General features: G+C 50.0%; 1 protein-coding gene across 1 annotated transcript in view; it reads right to left on the minus strand.

The window, feature by feature from the left end:
- Positions 1-4,245: 4,245 nt before the first annotated feature.
- Positions 4,246-12,962, minus strand: part of NOL6 (nucleolar protein 6) — a 175,110-nt gene continuing 166,393 nt past the window's right edge. The window contains exon 26 of the mRNA XM_075328588.1: positions 4,246-4,712. Within this exon, the coding sequence (XP_075184703.1) occupies positions 4,563-4,712 (150 nt within the window). The 3' untranslated portion in view covers positions 4,246-4,562. The remainder of the gene's footprint in view (positions 4,713-12,962) is intronic.

Genomic DNA, 12,962 nt, shown 5'->3' on the forward strand with positions numbered 1-12,962 from the left:
TCGCAACCAGGGCCAGTATGTATGCTACCCACTGGCCACCAGGGCCAGTATGTATGCTCTCCACTGGCCACCAAGGTCAGTATGTATGCTCCCCACTGGCCACCAGGGCCAGTATGTATGCTCCCCACTGACCTCCATATTTTCATTCAATTTTCAATCTTTGTATTGTTTAACTTACTGTTTGTTTATGGAGGGTTAGTGTATATACTATATACAGTATTGGGTAGAACTGAATTTATTATATTAGTCCGGCCCTCTAAAACCATCCCAATTTCTCATGTGGCCCCATGGGAAAATTTATTGCCCATCCCTGGTCTATACTGTATTTGTATTGTTCCCTTTTGTAAATTCTTGTATATTTTTTTAAACACTGCCTATTTTCGGATTAAATATATAAAATGTAATAGTTTCTTTCCTCATGCTTTATATACGAATCCAAAGAACCCGAAGGGCTTTCTGCTATCTGAAACGGGTCCCCAGCTATCCCGAAAAGTTGGGTGGTGGCAGCGTAATTATTATTGCATAGAATTATTGGAGTGCTATCATTAAGGGTACCAAGGTATATATATATATTCCATTAGCGGGAATCGGTGATATATACATTTACCCTTGCTGTGAGACCTCCAATATTTGGCATTATTAGCTCAGCAGCCTCATTTTATGCATTGTCCTGCAGTACCAAAAGTGGCCTGCCGACAAGGGAGGCGCTAGAGAGTAGTCGTGTTTGTAATAAATCAGCGAACAGCTGCGGGATATCTGAGTGACTCCCTCGGCTGTTCATGACAGCGGCTGCGTGGAGTAGCCTCCATGCTCACCTGACCTGACCCCATTGGACTTCTTTCTGTGAGGTCACATCAAACAGCAGGTGTATGCGACCCCTCCACCAACATTGCAGGACCTACGACGACGTATCACAGATACTTATGCAAATGTGTTACCTACCATATTGCACAACGTGCAGCAAGATATAGTATGCTGTGCAGAGTCCAGATGTGCATTGCAGCTGATGGTGACCATTTTGAGTATCAAAGTTATATGAGCGCCATATGCGTGACCAGCATTCAATGTTTTTGGAAGGGTCATGTGTTTCATATCATAGCAAATCTGTATGCAAGGTGTCGATTCGTATTGAATTGATGATACCCTACAAATTGTTAATTCACTTTTTGTCTCTCTATTGCGTTCCGTTTTCAAGATAAAAATGCTAACTCCGTTGTTTTCCACCAGGTGGCGCTGTAGGTGGTTTCATTGCGTAGCGCATGGCTACTTTACTATATCTAGACACCACTTCTCTGCCTATAGTGTTGGGACACCAACAAACACACTACATGTCAGACAAGAAAAACTTTCTCCTCTTTAATTGCACTAGTCTTTACACGGAACATCGAGTGCGGGGATCTTGATATAAAACGTCACTTTACATTACAAAACAGATAAATCAAGTCAGGAAAGAGATCCAGTGGGGGTGAAGGACATATACAGGAGTTACACAGTGAACGTTCTCAGCAATTTGTCCCCACAGAATTGACAGCCCTCGCGCATGCGCTGATTGTCACAATAGCGCCGCATGTGCAGAACATTGAACTGCACGACTCAAGAAGAAAGGCTGTTCTGCGCATGCGCTGGGCACTCGGACGACCGGCACATGTGTAATATATCAGTTGAGACTACTGTCAATTAAGGAGAGAGGGATGGAGATTGCTGGAAATATGAACTATAAACTGCTTAGGGTGAATCAAGCACCTAATGTAATTAAAGGGATTGTCCACTATCTGTAAACCTCCTTTGTAAATGAAGCAGTCCCCCTTGTAAAAGTGAAAACAACATATACTCAACTACTGCACCACCCTCGTTCCAGTGAGGTTGGTGGGGTGTTTGCCGGGGGAATCATGGCATTGTTATGCCACGTGAGCCATGCAACCAACCACAAGTGAAGCCACCAACACACTCCTGGAGGCACAAGATTCACATTTCTGGGTCCAGATGTTGAGACTAGCCTATATTGAATAGTTATGGCACATTCTGTGCCGGTGCCATACATGTCTGGGATGGGACAACCCATGTCAGTTACATTATAAGCAAGGCTTTGTGTGATTTGCCCTCTGTTGTTGCATTCCTCATGAAAGTCTGCGATTATGAGAAATCTCTAAAATCAAAGCTGTAAAAAGCAGGAGATAACAAGACACAATGTGTCCTCTTAATGGAAGCTTGCAGTCATTACAGAAGCTGGCACAGACTCCCTTCCTTGGCTGCCGCACCCAAAGTTGCCAATTTCTGACGCCAATCCCACATCAAATGCAAACTTTAGTCTTAAGGCGTCTCCTGGGTTATTTTGCTTTCACTGGAACTTGCTGGAAAGTTGGCTCCGGGCTGATAGGAGTCACAACCTGTCCAGCTTTAATGGCAAATTCATGACAATGGGGACAGGGGCGATCCTAAATCTAATTCTTACGTCAGGAGATTGCAGAATTTAGCAAACGTCTTGCGGTAATTTTACCAGCGCTGCTTTTATCCTGTGTATTACAGTCATGTCAGGTAAAGGGCTACTTATGCCAAAGTGCAAGCACATAATGCCCCTTCCCACCCCATCGGAGACATGTTGTGACACGCAGGAAGGTTGCTCACTGTTCCTGGGAAAACTGCAAAAGCAGAAGTGTGGGATTTCTACGTATGACACCAAAGTGAGGCCATCGATCCTTTACCTTCGTTGCCCACCCATAGGGATGAGGCAGGATAATAGGGGGCCGATCACTTTTTGGAGAGGTCCATATCCATGCATCCTTGTGCACTTATGTGATGGCACGCTGCACTTTTTTTGCGGCCCTTTTGTGTACGCCTAGTTCTTGCCTGTCTCCAATGTCCCAGGTTTAACATAAGCGTCCCATTCTTTTGGGACCTAACATTTTTTCATCCATAAATCCACTCTACTAGCCAGATCTGCGAAGAGAGGCAAAGCTGCAATTTAAGGGAGTATTGCGGTCTACCTAATTTCTCACCAATAATTTGTGAAAATAATTGCCAGTGATCTAAAATATTTCAGTTTCAAGCCCGTTCAGCTACCCCCCACACCCCAGACATGATCTTGCAGTGTCAAGGATGTATCACAAGTGACAGACAGTCATGTGGTTTCTGGCAATAGGAGGTCACAGCGTTTGGCTGCGCAAAATGCTCCCTGACTTTCCATTGTTCCTGCTGTTAGTATTCATTGTACTAAGTGGGTTTTCATCTCTCCCCCTTTTGGACCCAGCAGGAGCTCGCCTTCCACCCAGCTGCTGATCATCTGTACTCTCTTGGTGCTTAACTACTCCCTTCTTCCCTGGACTGCTGCTGGTGATATTATTCAGTTCATACAACCTCTAGTTGCAAGCAGGTGGCTTGTACTCCTCTGTGGTATTGTTGCTGAACTCCAGAGTCATCTGCGGATAATTAGTTTATGCCTTTTCCCCCCGTGTGTCCTCCATGTGTCTTCCTTTAGCATTTAGTGGGGTTGATGAAGAGCTCATCCCACCCGTTCCCTATTTAGGGTCCAGCACAAGGGATACCTCGGGTCAGGTATCCAGCTTGGCACATAGGTGTAGACCCTATCTAGGGTGGTGAGGGAACTCAGGGACCAGCTGTAGGATCAGTCATGGATCACCATCTCCCCCCTTCCCTAGACGCAGGGGTCCTCCTCCCCTTCCCTTTTGCTTTGTACTTACCTGTATCTAGCGTGACATGCAGCCAGAGAATTTGTATTTGTTAATTGATGGTGGACCTAGCGGTTGGACCGACACCAATGTAATGATCATGATTATCACTTATCCAGCGTCAGAAGCGATAATTTAAAGAGACTGTGACTTCCATGCTCCAGCCTTCTCTGCTACAAGAAGGAAGAGGCTTTCCTTTACTTCCCGCTAACATTAATTTCAGTGGCCAACTCCCTGGAACACCAAACAGGAGGGGTCCTCAACCTTCAGCCCTGCAGCTGTTGTGCAAATATAACTCCCAACGTGCCCTGTGGTTACCAGGAAATTAGGAGTTGTGGTTTCACAGCAGTTGGTGTGCCACAGATCCCTGCGTCCAGTGTACTACAATACAACACTGACGCCGCTGCATATCTGATCAGTGTACATGGCGGGAGGTACAAACACATTTGGTATGATTGTCATTTTTTGTTTTTACTGGGATTTTCCAAATAAAATTGGTCATATCTCAAATGATACTAAATCTACAAGGAACAAATACACATAAAACAGTGACACAAAGGAGGAAATCAACATTTATTTATACACAAATGCAGATATTTCTATTTCCTCGATGAAAATTCAATACATTATTGTGACAACTTCGGTCAGTGTAAGTGTAAAAAATAAAAACTCCTCTTACGCCCCTTCAATATACAATATCTAGATAGATCTGAAATGACATGATCGATGAGTCCGCGAGCTCCGTATATACCGATAAAATATCATTGTAATGACCAATTCATAATGGCGTCCCATCAGTCCCTGGAGTCCATCATCTTCTGACTGTACAAGTGCCCGGATCCCCGGTATCTCATGGTCCTAGGTGCCCTCCTCCATTTAGATGTTCCACCTCTCAGACTGACACTCGATGCGATTCACCAGTCCCTCGCCTAAAATCTTAAAATCCTCCAATATGGCCTCCACGTTGGGGATCATTCGCACGCTGTTACCTTTCTTCTCCATTACCATTCCATTCACTCTAGTCATCTACGAAAAAAACAAGGTAAAAAAAAAATACAAATGGGGTCCGACTTATACTCCGGTGTTGTCTTACCGGAGGGGGGCTGCAGCGGTGGTGGAGCGGGGTCACAGGAGGCAGAGGCTGTGCTAGCAGCAGTGGCGGGTCTGAGGTGTCAGCGGCGGGTCAGTGACAGCAGCAGCAGGGGCGGTGGGTCAGTGGTGGAGGGTCAGTGGTGGAGCAGGCTGGTGCGGTGAGTGACCCAGTCTGTCCGCAGTCCCATTGAAATGATGGCGCCTGGAGCAGCGCTTGCACAGATGGAGCTCTCATCCAAGAGCTCCATCTGCGCACGCGCTGACTCCCAGCGCCATCATTTGAAACCGGGACTGCGGACAGACAGACACTCGCCGCACAGCCACAGCAGTCCGCACAGCCACCCACCCGTCCGCCTGCACAGAGTGGCAGCCAGTAGGCCGCCCACCCGCACAGAGAGGCAGCCGGCACCCACAGGCACCTGGCCGCCAGCAGCAGCGACACGCACCTGGCCACCCGTACACAACCGGCTGCCCGCACACAGAGCTGCACCGACAGCCCCTCCCCGGTAAACTATATTCGGATTTTAAGACGCACCCCTCATTTTCCTCCCAAATTTTTGGGAGGAAAAGTGCATCTTATAATCCGAAAGAAGGGAATTTTGTTTACTTACCATAAATTCCTTTTCTTCTAGCTCCAATTGGGAGACCCAGACAATTGGGTGTAAAGCTACTGCCTCCGGAGGCCACACAAAGTATTACACTTAAAAGTGTAAGGCCCCTCCCCTTCTGGCTATACACCCCCCCGTGGGATCACGGGCTCCTCAGTTTTAGTGCAAAAGCAAGAAGGAGGAAAGCCAATAACTGTTTTAAATACAAATTCAACCCGAGAAACAGCCTCGGAGAACTGAACTGTTCAACATGAACAACATGTGCACCCGAAAAAAACAAACTTCCTAAGAAAACAGGGCGGGTGCTGGGTCTCCCAATTGGAGCTAGAAGAAAAGGAATTTACGGTAAGTAAACAAAATTCCCTTCTTCTTTGTCGCTCCTAATTGGGAGACCCAGACAATTGGGACGTCCAAAAGCAGTCCCTGGGTGGGTAAAAGAATACCTCGTGATAGGGCCGTCAAACAGCCCTTTCCTACAGGTGAGCCACCGCCGCCTGAAGGACTTGTCTACCTAGGCCGGCATCCGCCGAAGCGTAGGTATGCACCTGATAATGCTTGGTAAAAGTGTGCAGACTCGACCAGGTAGCCGCCTGGCACACCTGCTGAGCCGTAGCCTGGTGCCGTAATGCCCAGGACGCACCCACGGCTCTGGTAGAATGGGCCTTCAGCCCTGATGGAATCGGAAGCCCAGCCGAACGGTAGGTGTGAAGAATTGGTTCCTTGATCCACCGCGCAAGGGTGGATTTGGAAGCTTGCGACCCTTTACGCTGACCAGCGACAAGGACAAAGAGTGCATCCGAGCGGCGCAGAGACGCCGTGCGGGAAATGTAGATCCTGAGTGCTCTCACCAGATCCAATAAATGCAAACCCTTTTCAAATTGGTGAACTGGATGCGGACACAAAGACGGTAAAGTGATATCTTGATTGAGATGAAAGGAAGATACCACCTTGGGAAGAAATTCTGGAATTGGACGCAGAACTACCTTGTCCTGGTGAAACACCAGGAATGGAGATCTGCATGATAACGCCGCCAGCTCGGACACTCTCCGAAGGGACGTGACCGCCACTAGAAAGGCCACTTTCTGTGAAAGACGAGAAAGGGAAACCTCCTTCATAGGCTCGAAAGGCGGCTTCTGGAGAGCAATTAGAACCTTGTTCAGGTCCCAGGGCTCCAACGGCCGCTTGTAAGGGGGGACGATATGACAAACCCCTTGCAGGAACGTGCGTACCTGAGGAAGTCGCGCCAGGCGTTTCTGAAAAAATACGGATAGCGCGGAGACTTGACCTTTAAGGGAGCCAAGCGACAAACCTTTTTCCAACCCAGACTGCAGGAAGGAAAGAAAAGTAGGCAATGCAAAAGGCCAGGGAGAAACTCCCTGAGCAGAGCACCAAGATAGGAATATCCTCCACGTCCTGTGGTAGATCTTGGCGGAGGATGGCTTCCTAGCCTGTCTCATGGTGGCAACCACTTCATGAGATAAACCTGAGGCCGCTAGGATCCAGGACTCAATGGCCACACAGTCAGGTTCAGGGCCGCAGAATTCAGATGGAAAAACGGCCCTTGAGACAGCAAGTCTGGACGGTCTGGTAGTGCCCACGGATGGCCTACCGTGAGGTGCCACAGATCCGGGTACCACGACCTCCTTGGCCAGTCTGGAGCGACGGGAATGGCGCGGCGGCAGTCGGACCTGATTTTGCGGAGCACTCTGGGCAACAATGCCAGAGGTGGGAACACATACGGTAGCCGGAACTGCGACCAATCTTGAACTAAGGCGTCTGCCGCCAGAGCTCGGTGATCGTGAGACCGTGCCATGAAAACCGGGACTTTGTTGTTGTGCCGTGACGCCATCAGGTCGACGTCCGGCATCCCCCAGCGGCGACAGATCTCCTGAAACACGTCCGGGTGAAGGGACCATTCCCCTGCGTCCATGCCCTGGCGACTGAGAAAGTCTGCTTCCCAGTTTTCTACGCCTGGGATGTGGACTGCGGATATGGTGGATGCCGTGTCTTCCACCCACGTCAGACTTCCTGGAAGGCTTGCCGACTGCGTGTTCCCCCTTGGTGGTTGATGTATGCCACCGCTGTGGAGTTGTCCGACTGAATTCGGATCTGCTTGCCTTCCAGCCACTGTTGGAAGGCTTGTAGGGCAAGATAGACTGCTCTGATTTCCAGAACATTGATCAGAAGGGTGGACTCTTTCCGAGTCCACGTACCTTGAGCCCTGTGGTGGAGAAACACTGCTCCCCACCCTGATAGACTCGCATCTGTCGTGACCACCGCCCAGGATGGGGGTAGGAACGACTTTCCTTTTGACAATGAGGTGGGAAGAAGCCACCACCGGAGAGATTCCTTGGCTGCCTGAGAGAGGGAGACCTCCCTGTCGAGGGACGTCGACTTCCCGTCCCATTGGCGGAGAATGTCCCATTGTAATGGACGCAGATGAAACTGCGCAAAAGGAACTGCTTCCATTGCTGCTACCATCTTCCCTAGGAAGTGCATGAGGCGCCTCAAGGGGTGCGACTGGCCCTGCAGGAGAGATTGCACCCCTGTCTGTAGCGAGCACTGTTTGTCCAGTGGAAGTTTCACTATCGCTGAGAGAGTATGAAACTCCATGCCAAGATATATTAGTGATTGGGTCGGGGTTAGATTTGACTTTGAAAAGTTGATGATCCACCCGAAACTCTGGAGAGTCTTCAGTGCCACGTTCAGGCTGTGTTGGCATGCCTCTTGAGAGGGTGCCTTGATAAGTAGATCGTCTAAATACGGGATCACAGAGTGACCTTGCGAGTGCAGGACTGCTACTACTGCAGCCATGACCTTGGTGAAGACCCGAGGGGCTGTCGCCAGCCCGAAAGGTAGAGCTACGAACTGCAGGTGTTCGCTTCCTATAACGAAGCGTAGAAAACGCTGATGCTCTGGTGCAATCGGCACGTGGAGATAAGCATCCTTGATGTCTATTGATGCTAGGAAATCTCCTTGAGACATTGAGGCGATAACGGAGCGGAGAGATTCCATCCGGAACCTCCTGGTTTTTACGTGTTTGTTGAGCAGCTTTAGATCCAGGACGGGACGGAACGACCCGTCTTTCTTTGGCACCACAAACAAATTGGAGTAAAAACCGTGGCCTTGTTCCTGAAGAGGAACGGAAGTCACCACTCCTTCCGCCTTTAGAGCGGACACCGCTTGCAGCAGAGCATCGGCTCGGTCGGGCGGTGGAGAAGTTCTGAAGAAACGAGTTGGAGGACGAGAGCTGAACTCTATCCTGTACCCGTGAGACAGAATGTCTCTCACCCAACGGTCTTTGACCTGTGACAGCCAAATGTCGCCAAAGCGGGAGAGCCTGCCACCGACCGAGGATGCGGAGAGAGGAGACAAAGTCATGAGGAAGCCGTCTTGGTAACGGTTGAGTCCGCCAAGAATCTGAGCTCCTCTGATCCTTTTGAGTCCTTTTGGACGAGTAGAATTGGGACCTGCCTGAGCCTCGAAAGGACCGAAAACCAGACTGTCCCCTCCTCTGTTGGGGTTTGTTTTGTCTGGGTTGCGGTAAGGCTGAATCCTTACCCTTGGAGTGTTTAATGATTTCATCCAAACGCTCACCAAACAATCGGTCACGAGAAAAAGGCAAACTGGTTAAGCACTTCTTGGAAGAAGAATCTGCCTTCCATTCTCTCAACCACAGGGCTCTGCGTAAAACCACGGAGTTGGCTGACGCCACCGCCGTACGGCTCGTAGAGTCTAGGACAGCATTAATCGCGTAAGACGCGAATGCAGACATTTGAGAGGTCAATGGTGCCACCTGCGGAGCAGATGTACGTGTGACCGTGTCGACCTGTGTAAGGCCAGCTGAAATAGCTTGGAGTGCCCATACGGCTGCGAATGCTGGCGCCAACGACGCTCCAATAGCTTCATAGATGGATTTTAACCAGAGCTCCATCTGTCTGTCAGTGGCATCTTTAAGTGCCGCCCCATCTTCCACTGCAACTAGAGATCTGGCTGCAAGCCTGGAGATTGGAGGGTCCACCTTGGGACACTGTGTCCAGCCCTTGACCACGTCAGGGGGAAAAGGATAGCGCGTATCTTTAAGCCGTTTGGAGAAACGCTTATCTGGATAAGCGTGGTGTTTCTGGATTGCGTCTCTAAAGTCAGAGTGGTCCAGAAAAGTGCTTAATTTACGCTTGGGATACCTGAAATGGAATTTCTCCTGCTGTGAAGCTGCCTCCTCCGCAGGAGGAGCTTGTGGAGAAATATCTAACATCTTATTGATGGACGCTATAAGATCATTCACTATGGCGTCACCATCCGGGGTATCTAGATTGAGAGCGGCCCCAGTATCAGAATCCTGATCAGTTACATCCGCCTCATCACACAGAGTCGTCCCGCTGGGACCCTGACCAGTGTGATGAAGTTGAGGGTCGCTCATAGCGAGCCCGCTTAGGTTGTCTGGGACTGTCGTCCGAGTCAGAGCCGTCACCCTGGGGTGCATGTGACACCCCCGGAGCTAGGAAGTGTTCCAGCTGAGGGGGACCAGGGGGCAATGAACCAACAGTGCCCATGGTCTGAGTTACTGGTCTAGACTGCAATGTTTCAAGAATTTTAGACATAGTCATAGACAATCTGTCAGCAAAAGCTGCAAACTCCGTCCCTGTCACCTGGACAGCATTCACAGGTGGTTCTCCCTGGGTCACCTCTAGCAGAGGCCCCGGCTGAGCAATTGCCACAGGGGCCGAGCACTGCACACAATGGGGGTCAGTGGAACCTGCCGGTAGAGCAGCCCCACATGCGGTACAGGCAGCATATAAAGTCCGTGCCTTGGCACTTTTGCTTTTTGCGGACGACATGCTGTTGTCTCCTTGAGAAATCTAAGGAGGGTATATAGCAGAAAATCACCAGCGACCGTACAGTGTAAAGTATTGCCAGCACAAAATACAAAGTACACTATGGCACAAGTGGGGGAGAGCCCTTGAGGGCTGCTTACCGCCCGCTGAAAAGCGGGTGTGAGGTCGTAGAATCCCTTGTCTGGGTCTCCCAGCCTCCCCTCTGCAGCTCAGCGTGCAGGCAGGAATGGCTGCCGGCGTCCTGTGAAGAGGGGCGGACCGTGGGCGTGCCACAAACAAAAGTGCGGGAAGCTGCGTCCCCCTGTGCCTAGTGTGAGGGCTGGAGTATGTAAAACAGACTCCAGCTCTTAGCGCTGCTGGTCTGTACAGCGTCCCGCCCTCCTCCTGACTGGCAGGTCTGGGGGCGGGAACGATACGAACTAGGCCGCAAAAGCCGGGGACTGTAGTAATCTAGCGCGGCCGTCATATATGCACGGCCAGCGCGGAAGTCCCCGGCGCACCACAAATCCCAGCCGCAACGCAGTAAACACTGACCCCAGCGGCCGGATCGGCCGATCGTACCAAGTCTCCTCACTCAGCAGAGCTGTAGTGAGTAACGGCACAAGCGCAGCAGCGCTGTTTACCCCGGCGCACTAACACACCCAGCAATGCTGCAGTGTGCGTGCGGTAAGCACGGGGACACGGAGTACCTTAATGAAGCAGGGTCCTGTCCCTGAGGAAACTCCGCTCCGTATCCAGCAGATCCTCCAGGGGCTGTGGATGGAGCACGGTCTCAGTGCCCGGAGACCGGTCAAGTCCCACTTCACCCAGAGCCCTAATGGGGATGGGGAAGGAATCAGCATGTGGGCTCCAGCCTCCGTACCCGCAATGGGTACCTCAACCTTAACAAACACCGCCGACCGCAAGTGGGGTGAGAAGGGAGCATGCTGGGGGCCCCCGTATGGGCCCTCTTTTCTTCCATCCGACATAGTCAGCAGCTGCTGCTGACTAAACAGTGGAGCTATGCGTGCATGTCTGACCTCCTTCGCACAAAGCATAAAACTGAGGAGCCCGTGATCCCACGGGGGGGTGTATAGCCAGAAGGGGAGGGGCCTTACACTTTTAAGTGTAATACTTTGTGTGGCCTCCGGAGGCAGTAGCTATACACCCAATTGTCTGGGTCTCCCAATTAGGAGCGACAAAGAAAGTACAGTACACATTATCAAAAGGTGAAAAACAAGGACAACAACTCATTTGATAACAAAAGGGGGGAAATTTGCACTAAATCTTTAGTGTATTCGCTCTAGTCGGACTGCCTGGTCTAACACTTTCCAATGTTAGCGCCTGAGATCAGCGAGTCCAATGTTGAAAGTTGATGCATATTTGTGTGAATTGTGACATTTGTACTATTATTATTAGCAGGCATCCCATAGTTGGAAACAAGCAAGAGAGCAATGTGTCAGATGTCGCACGATGATACAGAATTTTGAGCACTTTTTATGCTTCTTAAAAACGGTCACAATGTCATAATTTGCACAAAACGTTTGCAGCAGACACAATGATAATTGTTCCTCATAATACAATCTATTTCTCTCTGTTATCAGCAGCAATATCCGGCTGGCGAGAAGCCAACTGGTGTGTAGAAACCTCTCTGATCACTAGTTCACGTAACATATCACACGGGGGTAGAGATGCATGGATCAGTAGATCAGACACCTATGAGAAGGATATTTAGGGTATAGTAGACTATCTTTGCACTGAAGCTAAGAGAACTGGATTGACCACAGATTCTCCACCAAGAATAGTCTTAAAAGGCTGGTAGTGTCACGGACAGATGTGGATTTCTGGTGCAAAATCTGGCAAAACTATTCCGCACAATATTCAGGCCACGCTGCATATCAGCTAACCCACTGCATACCTATTAGGCCATGTGCCCACGGGAGCTTGCTTCTGCAGATTTTGCCACGGAAAACCTGCAGATTTTTCTGGATTTTCCAGATAAATCCGCAGGTTTCAGCATGTACAGACACTCCCCATGTTATTCTATGGGACATGGGGAGTGCTGTGTCCACATTGCGGAATGTGCGGCTGCGGAATATGCTGCGGATATCCCGCAGCCACACATAACTGCATGTCAATTATTCCTGCAGCATTACCTGCGGAAATACCCTGCTTTGGCCCATACTTACCTGCCTTGATAGCAGACACCCGGTCATTTTCCCTCGGTGCACAGGAGCAGGAAGGAGGAGGTAGGCGGGGCCTGCATGAGCTCCGGTCATGTGACAGCCGGAGCTAGTTCAGGCCCGCCCACCTTCTCCTTCACAGTGTAAACACGGCCGGAAACGGAGAGAAGTGCTGCGTGATGGAGGTATGAACGCCCCGATCACTCCAGCACTTGTTCTGCATTGAGGATGCCGTGCCAAAGCCATGGTACTGTATACTCAATGCAGAATACCGCAGCATATCCGCAGGACATTCCGCATATAAACCGCAGCATGGAAACAGACAAAGTTGTTCTGCGGTTTTCTGGGAGCTCCTGCGGATATAACTTCAGGATATAACTTCCCCGTGGGCACATAGCCTTAGGTCACAGATTTGCTATGGATTCCTGCCTAGGGCTATGTGTGCACTCTGAGTATTTAATTTCAGAAATGTATGCACCTAATCTGCATCTCTTGGCAGGATAAACAATGTGTTTTTTTCAGTGTGCATTTCCTACATTTTCGGTGCGTTTTTGCTGCACTTTTGGTGCGTTTTTGCTG

The sequence above is a fragment of the Anomaloglossus baeobatrachus genome, chromosome 1, assembly GCF_048569485.1.
Source record: "Anomaloglossus baeobatrachus isolate aAnoBae1 chromosome 1, aAnoBae1.hap1, whole genome shotgun sequence".
NCBI lineage: Eukaryota > Metazoa > Chordata > Amphibia > Anura > Aromobatidae > Anomaloglossus > Anomaloglossus baeobatrachus.